Source organism: Phoxinus phoxinus, assembly GCF_949152265.1.
Source record: "Phoxinus phoxinus genome assembly, chromosome: 7".
Lineage (NCBI taxonomy): Eukaryota > Metazoa > Chordata > Actinopteri > Cypriniformes > Leuciscidae > Phoxinus > Phoxinus phoxinus.
This window is the reverse complement of record NC_136882.1, coordinates 36864493-36877567: the sequence shown is the minus strand read 5'-3', so window position 1 is coordinate 36877567 and position 13075 is coordinate 36864493. Positions and strand designations below refer to the sequence as shown.

The 13075-nt window shown below is 38.1% G+C and overlaps 1 protein-coding gene across 1 annotated transcript in view; it reads left to right on the top strand.

Moving 5' to 3' along the window:
• LOC307001235 (uncharacterized protein) overlaps positions 1 to 13075 on the top strand; it is a gene marked incomplete at its 5' end in the record, with an annotated part of 72876 nt that overhangs the window by 28698 nt on the left and 31103 nt on the right. The window contains 3 exons of the mRNA XM_079617458.1: positions 1773 to 1893; positions 5895 to 5985; positions 6240 to 6298. Coding sequence (XP_079473584.1) covers positions 1773 to 1893; positions 5895 to 5985; positions 6240 to 6298 — 271 coding nt within the window. The remainder of the gene's footprint in view (positions 1 to 1772; positions 1894 to 5894; positions 5986 to 6239; positions 6299 to 13075) is intronic.

The following is a 13075-nucleotide window of genomic DNA, read 5'->3' as shown; positions in this document are numbered from 1 at the left end:
AAAGTGGGACCGATAATTGTATAGTTACATACATTATCTAAATTGTAAATATGGTAACACATTTTAATTGGTCCACTTTAGACATGCTACTACTAACTAAGTGTAACTTTGCAACTATGTCAGCTAACTCATTAGAGTATGAGTAAAACTGTTTGGTTGGGGTTTGTAGAATAAGTTGACATGTAGTTGCAAAGTTACTTATAGTTATTAAAGTGTCAAAATAAAGTGTTACTGTGAATATTAAATATTATAATTTAGTATAAATATTAACAAATTGAATTAAAATGATGGCATGCAACTGTCAGATGTAACTTTTATCACTAAAACTTTTTTGCCACACATCAACAGATTTCTCTTCCTCATACCTCATTTCACCCTGTATATGGGATTTTATATATAGAAAGGTTTTTAAAGCTACAACCAATTTTGGTTAATTATCGGGTGACCCGGCCTCAGACCTGCACCAATTAGCCGATGGCTGCTGCGGCTTTGGGTCAGAACTGTAATGCAGTTACCAGTGTGCTCACTGTACTTCTGATACAAGACAGACAGAAAAAAGGTGAAGGAAAAAAGCTTGTCCTCAGAGCATCTCACTAAATAATTGAAACCAAACAGCATCTATCATAAACAGACCTTATAGGAATATTCAGCATTAAAATAAATACAAACTCAACTCAAGGGAGAATCTCACAAATACAAGTTCAAGTCTCATTTCACCCCACAATTAAAATAAACAAATATACAATTTTATTTTGTATGTATTGAACAATAATGTATAAATATTGTATACTGTAATATTGTATAAATATGTAAAAACGAATTAAATCTAAATGATCTAAAACATTGAATCTGACTTACAGTAATGAGAATAGAGCATTTCAAAATCTACATTTTTTCATCTCAGGAATATTGCCAGGATTAGGCCTTTTCTTTCATTACCTGATGCAGAAAGTCTTGTCCATGCACTTGTTACCTCTAGGGTTGATAATTGTAATGCCCTTTATCTTGGCCTACCTGCAAAGTCTATCAAGCGCCTGCAACACATTCAGATCTCAGCTGCACGTGTTCTTACACACACTCCTCCTCGTCAGCATATCTCCGGGGTGCTTAGGAACATGCATTGGCTTCCGGTCCATGCCCATATTGATTTTAAAACTCTTATTTTAAGATATAAAGCTGTACAATGAACTGCAACATCATATATATGTGATTTAATTACGCTCGATCTCTTCGCTCCGCCGACTCTTTTCTCCTTAAACATGCACTAACTTTAATTGTTAGGAATGCCACAACATTAGGTAGTTTTAAGACACATAAAACCCCATCTTTTTAAGATAGTGTTTGTGTCTTAATTGGAGACACTGACACTGGATGTATATTGTATTCTACCTGTTGTTGACATTTTTTTAATTTCATTTTTTATGGATGCACTTTTGTACTGTACTTTTTGTAGCGCTTTTTGTAACTTTAAATATTCTGTATGAGTCATATTGACAATTTATGGTATACTTTTTGTTTGACAATATGTCAAAAAATCCTGTGTTTTAGACAAAAATTCCAGACTATGGTTGTGAAATGATATGAGAGAGGAAAATAATGACACGATAATGATTTGGGTGAATTATTCCACAAAATAACCATGATTAAACAATGACTTAATATTTTTTTTTCTGGCCAGTTCTGTAAGTAAAAGGAAAACAGCGGTCCGTGAATGGTGTGCAAACATGAACATTTCTTGATCCATCTCTGTCTCTCTGTGTGTTTGCCTGCAGGGACTTTGCTTCACTCATTCTGCTCACAGAGGTCTTGCCTGCAGGCAGCCAGAGAGCCAAAGCAGCAACAAAACAGCTTGCTACAGGCTTCTTCACTCCGCTCCGTTCTAACACACAGACGGTAATCAAATCCTCTGATTTCACTAACGCACACAACACACACTTGAAGAAACACAAAGACACTTTGGACACTCTTTGAGGCCTCTTATTTATTATTTTGATGCGTAATTCCCAGTGCAGATCAGCTGCTTGTGATATGAGATGAGAGCCGCTCACTGCTAAAGTGCTAGTGCTGGTTTTGCCAAAAATGGTCAGGTTAGTGGCATAACATCTTTCAAAGATAATCAGACTTCTGTTTTGAGGCACTTAGTAGCAAGTAGAATAGATAGATATCCATATATATTATACACACAAACATAAATACATTATTATTATTATTACCTAATATAAAAAAGCCAAGAATGCAACAAATATATGTTGTATGCAAAAACATATAGTCCTGATTCAGAATGGAAAAATGTTTATTCATGATTTCAGTGTTAAATCAAACTTCTTCCATTCACATGGCTACAGATGAGTCATCATCTCCCGTAAACAGGCATCAGCAGCATCACACCAGAACATGAGACACTGTGTGGGAGATCATCTCGCCAGGGGGTTGCTATGCTGTTGCTAAGGTGTTCTGAGTGTTTTAACACTTTGCTGTGCGGTCAATAGGTTATTCCAGGTGGTTTCCAGGGTGTTGCTATGCAGTTGCTGAAGCATTATGAGTGTTTTAACACTGCTATAATGTTTACCTGGTTGTTGCCAGGGTGTTGCTAAGGTGTTCTGAGTGTTTTAACACTGGTATGTGCTTATCTGGGGTGCGTTTCCCAAAAGCATCGTTAGCCAACTATGGTCGCAAGTTCCGTCGTTATCAGCAGTTCAACGAGTCTGTGTTTCCGAAACCATCGACAGCTCTCGACCTGTGGTTTGAAGCATAGTTTCTTGTTTGCATGACGTGTGGAGTCAATAAATCCTTATCTTAAGTCAAACAAGCAAGCTGAAATTCAGTACAATCTATATCTTTTATTTAGAATACATACAATTGTAATTTATTTTTAGTTTTTAGTATTTTTAGTTTTCGTATTTTGGTTTGTCAAGAGATTTAAATCGTCGTTTTTGGATAGTGCGCATGTGCGAACGTGCTCTAGTACTACGCAAAAACGAGCTGGAATCTTTAACTTTATTAAATCTGGAAATAAAGCAAAATGAGAACAATTTTTTTAAATAGTCCTCAGATGCCATGTCTGTAATTTATAGCAAAACATCTAGCATTAATTTGATCTCAAACAGTTTCATTAAAAGAAGTTATTACTCCACCACCTGCGTGACGTCATAAACCAACGTGGTTGAATGACCAATTTGCGACAATATGGTTTCGGGAAACAGTCGTGACTAGCTAGTTGATTTCTTCAACGATGCATCGTACTATGGTACAGTAGTTAAGCAGCGAGTTATGTCGTTGTTCGGGAAACGCACCCCTGGTTGTTGCCAAGGTGTTGCTATGCAGTTGCAGAGGTTTTCTGAGTTTTTAACATTTTGCAGTATAGATACTACTGTAGGTTATTATGGGTGGTTGCCAGGGTGTTGCTATGAAGTTGCTAAAGCATTCTGAGTGTTTTAACACTTTGCTATATGCTTACCTGGTTGTTGCCAGGGTGTTACTATGCGGTTCCTGAGGTGTTCTGAGTGTCTGAATCACTAATAGCTACAGTACTAGTGATGTTCCTCGACTTAAACACAACTGAATACACTAAAATAAGATCTGAGTAAAGACTGACATTATAGATGAACAACTTCTGCATGTCCATGAGGCGGACGGCAGCTCTCCTCACCAGTTCAAGCTGGCTCTCTGCCATTCCTGAAGGTGACAGCAATAGTGCCGACGTTTCATGGCAGGATGCACGCACACACTCGCGCCGAGGGGGTCTGTGAATCTCAATGTCAACTGTGTTACAGCGTTTACAACTCGACAGAGTCAAGTTGACTCAGCACATTCCTTTCCCGGTGGTCAGAGAAAGACGGAGATGAAGAAATTAAGTGTGAAGCAGAGCAGCCTAACTGAACCCTGCCAGAGTGCCGCTGTTCCGACACTAATTATTGATTGGATGATTAGGGCAGATGAAGAGATCTCTTTTTGAAAGCGCGGCCTGTGATTGTGCATCCCGCACGCGGCTACAGAGCAAGCGCAAGTGAGCGATGGAGCAATCGATACTTTCAATCACGTTGAAGAGCGTTGCTGTCAGTCACGCTATAGTGAGGTGATTAGGATTGAGTCTTAAGACAGTGAATAAGTTCCCGCGGCTCTCTCCGGAGCCTCCTTCAGTTTCCCGGGCACCTAATGAACTCACACGGAGCGGCACGACGTTCTGTCTGCACTGATCCTGCAGTCAGACCAAACTAGAACAGCGGTGCACGAGGGATAACACACGTTACTCAACATCACTAAAAACGGGTTTGTTCTGACTCTGAATTCTGATTGGATCAGCTGCGTTTAAAGTCGTTGCACATGCATAAACCTCTGAGTGCACATTCTATTAATGCAAACATAAACAGCCAACATTTAAAGGGATAGTTCACCCAAAAATCTTTTACACACACATCAATTTTTTCCAAGCCTGTATGAATTTCAATATGAATTTCTGTCAATGAGGTCCATCAACTGTTTGGTTATCAACATTCTTCAAAAGACCTTCTTTTGTGTTCAGCAGAACAAAGAAACTCATACAGGTTTGGAACAACTTGAGGGTGAATAAATGATGACAGAATTAAACATTTTAGGTGAACTATCCTTTTAAGACTATGGGCCCTATCTTGCACCCAGCGCAAATGACTTTGTACGCCGACGCATGTATCATTCCTATTTTGCACCCGACGCACAGCGGACTTTTCCCTCCACAGACGAATTTAGGGACCATTAGGGAATGAACTTGTGCTCGGGTTCAGCGAAAAGAGGAGGCGTGTTCCGGTGCAAACGTTCCCTGGTGCTATTTTGCAGTTTCAAAAAACAATTCTGCCACTGACCAGGAAAAACCTTGTCTAAAGACAGTGGCGCATTATTCAGATGCTATTTTAAGGGCGCATGCTGGGCCATATTGTAGCGTGTGCACAATGCGCATAGGCCTACACTTTGTTTCTCTCATCTACACAGATGCAGCGGTTCCCATTTTTGCAAACCATACATAATTACAAGGAAAAATATTACCACACGAGGGAAATCATTGTGTCCATGAAGATGGCATAAAATAGGCATAAATCTAGCTTACACATTTACCCAAATTATTCAGGCGAATTGTAGTAATGACGGATCAAACCTGTTTGGTCAATAGTGGCAAGACACATCGATATAAGGAAATCTGACAAAGTGAGTTGTCCGTCAAGAACCAGGAAACAAAATTCTGAAGACTGCGAAATCACCATTACCATCATGTAAGTTGCGTGCGCTTGGCAAATCCGCTGTTATAATGGCAATCCGCCATGGAACAAGCGCGCCTGCTTTTAAAGGGAATGTGAGATGATGCTCTGATTGGTTTATTGCACGTTACGCCCAAACCACACCTATAAATAATGAAGCTACTTCAGACCAACCCGAGATCCGCCCACAAAGTTACTTGCGTTTTGCCTTTGATACTTGCGTTTCAGATCGTTCAAATAGGGCCCTTAATATTACTTGGTAAAAAATTTGAATTATTTATATTATAATTAGGCCTGGCTCCAGATTAAGCAAGGATTAGGCCTTAGGTCAATTGGGGTATTTAAGTAGCTTTTATAAATGTGCCTTAGAAAATGTGCATCTTTAGACAAAACAATGACATATTTGAAGATATGTGAGAGCAAGTTGCTTTCAGTTAAAACAGCTCAAACATGCATGTTAGTCTGGGGCTAGATTTAAGCCTCGTCTGTGAAACCAGGGGTTCAAGTGGTAAATTAAAGTAATTAATTTAAGTATTATTTGTGCTGTTTTATTAAAGCAATAATCCTCAAGATTCTGTGTTACATTGATTTTACCATGGTAACTGTACTGAAACTGTAAATCACTGTAACACATGGTCTCTTGTGGCTTATTTCTTTAATAAGCAGCAGCTGGGAGAAGCAGATGAGTGGTTCATATGAAGGGAGTGGACTGGAGCTTGTCATGGAGAATCTGTCAAAGGAGGAGCGACGAGCACAGGTAGTGGCATTATTTATCAAACAGAAGTCATTCATCATCATCATCTAAAGTCAACATGAAATCAGATTTCTATCTCCATATTTAACACAAATTCCTGTATTAATAGTCTTAATTTGCATGATTCCAAAATAATAAAACTCATGAAAATATAATAATTTTAAATAAAATGGTTGATTGGCATTTCACGTTGACTTTAACAAATCCTGGTTAATATCTTCTAAACGGTGTGTGTTTATATGTGTTTGCATGTGCAGGAAAGGACAGATAAAATCTACAATTCTGCAGTGAAAACAAGCAGATGCCGTACATACAGGTATGAACGGTTTGTTTTAATTTTTCCTCAAGCAAAAGTCTGAATTCTAATGAGCAAAGCTGAAGAGGCATATTGAAATCGTTAAGCAGAAAATCCTTGACCTTCTTCTTCTGTGTAAAAAAAAGAAGAAAAAGATGGGGAAAAAAAACAGAAAGCAAAACAAACTCTGTCTGGCTCTCTCTTACGCCGACTGTCAACATGTCTCTTGATGTGGCAGCATCAGACTGTGTTTATTGTGTTGCTTCAGTGTGATAATAACTGTAATCGCTGTGTGGGAATTAGTGGAGAGTATCTAGTGGAGAGAGACAGCGAGAGAGAGACAGATTGACAGAGATTAGAGGTGGGCTCTGCTGCTGTCTCTTTGTGTGGTGCCTGTCTGTCAGCCAAGAAAAGAAGAAGAAAACGCTGCTCTGTCTGTCTCTCCGAGTGCTGATCTTGTCCTTGTCAGCCTTAAAAAAAGGGCTCTGAGCCAGAATGCCTCATTGTGCGCCAGTGATTCCAAAGGCGGATACCACAAAACACATTAAGGGAAGGATGCACATACATATACTGTAAGTGCTTTACTGTAAACCCAAAAACATTTCCTGCCAATGTATGCATTGAGCATTGAATTGTTCAGCAATGATGCATTAATTGATAAAAAGTCACAAAGATCCTAAGCAGCACAGCTGTTTTCAACATTGATAATAATAACAAATGTAGGCTATCTTGAGCAGCAAATTAGCATATTAGATTGATTTATGAAGGATCATGTGACACTGAAGACTGAAAATTCAGCTTTGCATCACAGGAATTAATTACATTTTACAATATATTCAAATATTACTTGAAAATTACTGTATTTTTGGTCTTCTTTCAAATACATAAAAAAAATCTCACCCACCCCAAACTTTTGAACGGTGCGTTATATCAGCCTCCGTACATGTGAGCATAATAAAGCTTTGGCAATCTAAAGCTTCTATTCGTTATCATGCCAATAAAGCCACTAGAATCTGACAGAGGAATCAGACAGAGCTGAACACATCAAGCGAGATTAAAAACGCGTTGAGAAAACAGGTCCGATTTCTTGCACGCGTCCACCCTCCCCCATCCGCTCCCCTTCTTCCCCTCAGCCTGACATCGGCTGGCTTTTGAGGGAGCCGCTGACTTGTTAGTACTCTAAGCAACACGAGGAACAGATGTGTCCCTGGCAGTGGATGGATGGTCACACTCCATCTGGCCAGTGCAGCTCTGGACAGGGATGATGAATACAGCTTCATCACTGAATGACTGTCATCAATCCGTTCGCTCTGACAGCATCAGGCCCCAGGTGGAGCCGCCCAGAGAGAGGCCATTCCAGAATACAGGTCAATCAGCACCAGCCCAAGCCAATATTAGCTCTCGATATATAGAACGCTGGACGCATTATGCCGTGAGATCAACTCTAAGCTTCACAGGAGAGCTCGGGTGAGGAAAGACGGGCTAAATCACAAGGCTTTGATGTAGACGCCGTGGATTTATGTGCACGCAGGAGGCTAACGCCATGTTTTCCGACGGAATAAGAATGAAAGACAAAGCAGTGCTAGAAAAGAGACCTGTAAACACACAGACCTAGTTAGCCATCTATAGTGCAATAGTGATCAGCCTTGTTTTTTCCCAAAAAAATGTTTCAAGCAAGATTTTTAACACTTGAACTAAACCAGCTGTGTTAATCACGTTACAAACATTAATTTATAGCAAATAGGTGTTTGCGCATCAGAAACAAAGACAAAGGAGCAAAACTGGCTTTGAAACAATTTCCACTCAGAAGTTTCACAAATCATTACAAGGAAACAGCAAGTGTGACACATTGAATTAAACATGAGTTGGTAACACTGTACAATAAGGTTTCATTCATTAACATTTAACTAGTTAACATGAACTAACAATGAAAGTACTTCTAAAGTATTTATTAATCTGTTAATTTCAACATTTCATAATTATCAAAAGTTCTCTCTGTTAATGTTATTTAATGGATCTGATTCTGATCTAACATGAACAGTACTACTTTTATTAACTAACGTTAACAAAGATGAATAAATACTGTATTTGCTCATTGTTAGTTTATATTAGTTAGAATGTTTCTATATTAGTTAATGCATTAACTATTGTTAACTAATGGGATATTATTGTAAAGTACCCATGAAATTCTAAAGTAGAAAGACTGAACTAGTATTTCCTTGCCTTGCCTTGCCTATTTTCTTGTAAAATGTACTATTAATGTTTGTTTTATTTACAACTTCAAAAAAAAGAGGCTTTTACAGTGTATAATATACAATCTTTTGTAAAGGAATGAACCAATCATCCCATGAAGCTGCATTACTGTGGCTAGAAACGCTGGTTTGATTTTCAAGGAATGCATGAACTGATAAAACTCTCACATTAAATGCAAATTCGTGGATAAGCATCTGCCAAATGCGTAAATATTGGATTGGAACTAAACTCTGCAGGACAGTGGCCCTCCAGGATCAATGTTCGCCACCCCTGTATAGGGAGACCAACTTGATTATGTCATTTGCAATGCATCATGGGATTGGCCAATTGCTACTGAGCTCTTTTTCGCGTTGTTTCCGCTTCCATTATTTCCCACTGTGAATATGGTTATGGAGATAGCTTTATAGAGTGGATAAACAATGAAAAAATTTGCAATTAAACATGATTTAATTTTCTTAGGCCAACCAATATGGGTTTTTCAGTAAACCGTCTGAAGGTTGATGCATTGGCAACATGTCTGTAAAGCTTCACTGAATCTATCTTGGAAAGAACTAGATAAAAAGAAAGCCACAGTGTCATCATAGAATCAAATAAAAAGTGTGGTAGTCCTTTAAGGCTATATTAAACTGACAACATTTCGTAGGCCTGACCTTGTCATGGTCCATTTTGAATATGTTAACACTCCAGCGTTCCCTTGAACTGTCACAACTTCAGATCCAACACTTTTAATGCTTTCCCAGCGCTGCCTATAATAAATATCTCACTGGACGGCCGCTGGACGTTTCACCTTGTTTCCAGAGCCCTAAACAGCTCCGGAAGAAGATCGAGTCCATTCACCTCCTCCTAGTTTCCACGTCTCTATAACTGTCTGCTATCCTCTTCATCATAGACGTGAAGAAAGAGGAGAAAGAAATAGGGAGAGAGAGAGAAAGCTTGTGATAATGAGTTGCCGTATTGGCGATGGGAGGAGGTGAGTCAGGGCCTTGATGTCAGCGCGACGAGGACACCTCAGCTAGCACGGGGTGGTTCAATAACACGCGTGTTTATAAATGACACTGGTTCCAGCGGCGTGCTGGGAAATGACACGTCTGAAACCCTGAACCCTGAAGCCACAGCACGGCACGCACATGAAAATATCCCCAACATACATGCGTGTACGTATATGCTCATATTCCTCAGTTTAGCTAATGCAACCGCCATAGTGCTTAAAGGGATAGTTCACCCAAAAATTTAAATTAGCCCATGATTTACTCACCCTGAAGCCAGGTGTATGACATTCTTCTTTCAGACGAATACAATCGGAGTTATATAAAAAATGTCCTGGCTCTTCCAAACTTCATAATGGGAGTGAATGGCTGTTTGACTTTGGAAGTCTATTCATGATTAAAGTGCTCGTCACGGATCTGCGGATCTTTAAACTGTTAAAGGCCTTCTGAAGTGAAGCGATGCGTTCGTGTAAGAAAAATATCCATATTTAAAACTTTATCGACTAAAATATTTAGCTTCCGGCAAAGGCTAAACTACGGCTGTACTCATCGATTTACAGCAAAAGAGTAACACTTGAACTTGATGCACAATGCAATGACGAACGCGGTTGCCCTGTTTGTTTGAACCGCGAGAGGCGTCCATTGCCGCCATCATTACATTGAGCGTCAAGTTCAAGTTTTACTCTTTTGGCGTAAATAGATGCGTAGGCTACGGCCGTAGTTTAGCTTCTGCCGGAAGCTAGTCATTTTAGTTGATAAAGTTTTCGAGCACTCTAATCATGAATAGATGCGTTTTAATGGACTTCCAAAGTCAAACAGCCATTCATAGCCATAACTCCCATTATCAAGCTTGGAAGAGCCAGGACATTTTTTAATATAACTCCGATTGTATTCGTCTGAAAGAAGAATGTCATACACCTAGGATGGCTTCAGGCTAATTTTCATTTTTGGGCGAACTATCCATTTAAGGCAACACCCTAGCAACCACCCCTGAGTACCTTAGCAACCACATAGCAACACCCTGGCAACCACCCGAGTACTGTAGTAACCCTCTAGAAACCATCAAGCATTTAAATCTGTTTTTCTGATAGCCTATGCTATAAACATTAAAACTACTTTATACTTCTTTAAACTATAAACTGAAAACATTCAAACTACTTCAGATGATCAGGTCAGGCTTCCTCGAGTCAACATCAAAGTTTTGTTAGACTTTTTTTTATGTTTTCTGTTATAAATTTAGTTACAGTTTTAGTAAATCTATTGTTTTGTTGTTTGTTTTTTTATAGATAGATATATATGCCTATACAGTCATTTTTATTTTTTAGTTATTTTAGTACATAGTTGAGCTAAATGAAAATTTGAAATGTTGTCTTGGAAACTACATATATTATATATATATATATATATATAATATATATACATTTATTTCAGTTATTGTTTTTTTATTTAAAATAACAAAAAACGTTTTTTTTTTTTTAAGGTTTTACTTTTAGTTAACCATAATAATAACCCTGGTTGGAATTTAAAATTGGCATTTATCTGAAACTTGCGCAGCTTAAACCTCAAATCCAGCTTAAATTAAATCCAGCAAACCAGACATGCTGAGAGATGAGAAAACCACATTAGGCTGATTTAAGTTTTTTTTTTTTAGGTGGATCGTCTTTCAAATGTAGCATAGACTGATTTATTTTAATGAAACAGTTTGTTCAGATCAATAACGATTCACTGATTCAACAATCAAAGAAACAATTCACTTTTTCACCCTGTGCCTTGCATCCAATTAGTTAAATGCTAGTCGGTTGTATATAAATTCTATACATTTGTGGCCAGTTTATTTATATCTCGCAAATTGAGATCATCACAATAAAGTAATGCACTGACTGTAAAAACTAATGATATAATCTGATAGTTATGCACTTAAACAGATACAGAATATTTGTCCCCTTGTATAACGGAAAAAGTAGTTAGCTAACTATGTTTTCTAAATGTTTTCCTTGACTGTAGATTAATTATGAGCAGCTTCCAGCGCTGCACCAAGATTACTCTTAAACTACGACTGCTCTTATCCAAAGATTTGTGATAAATTAGCAATTAATCCTCTTTCTTTACTTGCTGTTTGTAAGTTGCTGGCAGAGAGGTGGCCTATAAATAGCGTTAGCATATGTACTTAGCTGTCAAAGAGAGCAAAGAGGAACAAGGGCCCGAATGACCTCAGTGAGCGCCAGAATCCAAACTCACATACATATTTATTGGCGAGGCTCACCTCTAGTCTCGCTGACAGCAAACCTGAGCTTCCGACTGCAATCCCAGCCAAAGGGAATGTTAAGCTGCTCTTGTGGCGGACTGCAGAGGCTAATATCTCAGATAAGACCCATTTAATCATGCTTTTGTCTTTAAATAGCTAATTATTTTCACCATCACACATGCAGAGGTTTGTTTCACAGCCATTCCAGTGACGATTCTGCCAAAAGCTAGACGTTTCTGTGTGGCACCAGTAAAAAAAACACGCACACAAATCTTTTGTCCATTGCTCTGAGTGTGGTTCTTCTCACGCAGGCTCTAATTAGCCGAGAATTAAACATGCTACACAAAAGCGAGATATCTTCTGCTAGAAATACAGAACAATAACATTTGATTTGGACTGAGAACAGGGCCTGACAAGCTTCCAGAACCTTTTACACTGCCAGTTAGCAAAAAGATACATGATAATTTACAGACCAAATCATGTTTGCGATAATGCAAGTCAGATTTAATGCAACCGTCTTAAAACAATCAAATTTGATTGTTTCAAGTCAAGTTTCTATTAAATCAGCATTTGTAACTTGTGCCTGGTTAATAAAGCAATATATTTATTTGACTTACAATTTTGTTATAATTTTTTTTTTTAATTAATGTATTTAATTATTTAATTTATTTGTTTTTGAATTGAGTCTGTAAACAATCACTGCATCTGAAATCGAATACTACACTACTGCGAAAAACAACGAACAGCAATTTGTCAACGCTTGATAATTTTTTTTAATTAAAGTTGCATTTAAATGTGATATTAGTGATATTTATTGAGGCCTACATACTACACTACTGCGAAAAACAATATGTCAAAAGAGTAGTATGTCCGAATACATACAGTATAGGGAGCGAATTAAGGTTGTTTGGGACACTTTTTCCCATTCATCTCAATGGCAAAAAGTGTCCCAATCAACATGAATTCACCCCTGAAAAATTTATCCGGATGACCTACTACTTCCAGCAAGATTCTGAAGTATGCATTCGATGGACACTTACTATCCCATGAGGCCACAGGGCAGGATTTATGAATGGCAGTGAAGCAACACAACTGACGCTGCAGGTCACGTGACAGTAACAACATTTCATATTCATATATAAAACATACTTTTTCAAGTTCAAATTTAAATGCAGTACCTGCTCAGACAGTATGCGATTTCAGACGCACAGAATAAGTACAATTTCTAATAAAAAATTATAGAAATACAATAAAATAAAACAACTATGTAGTGAAATATTTGTATCATTTAAAATAACCATTTTCTGTTTGAAT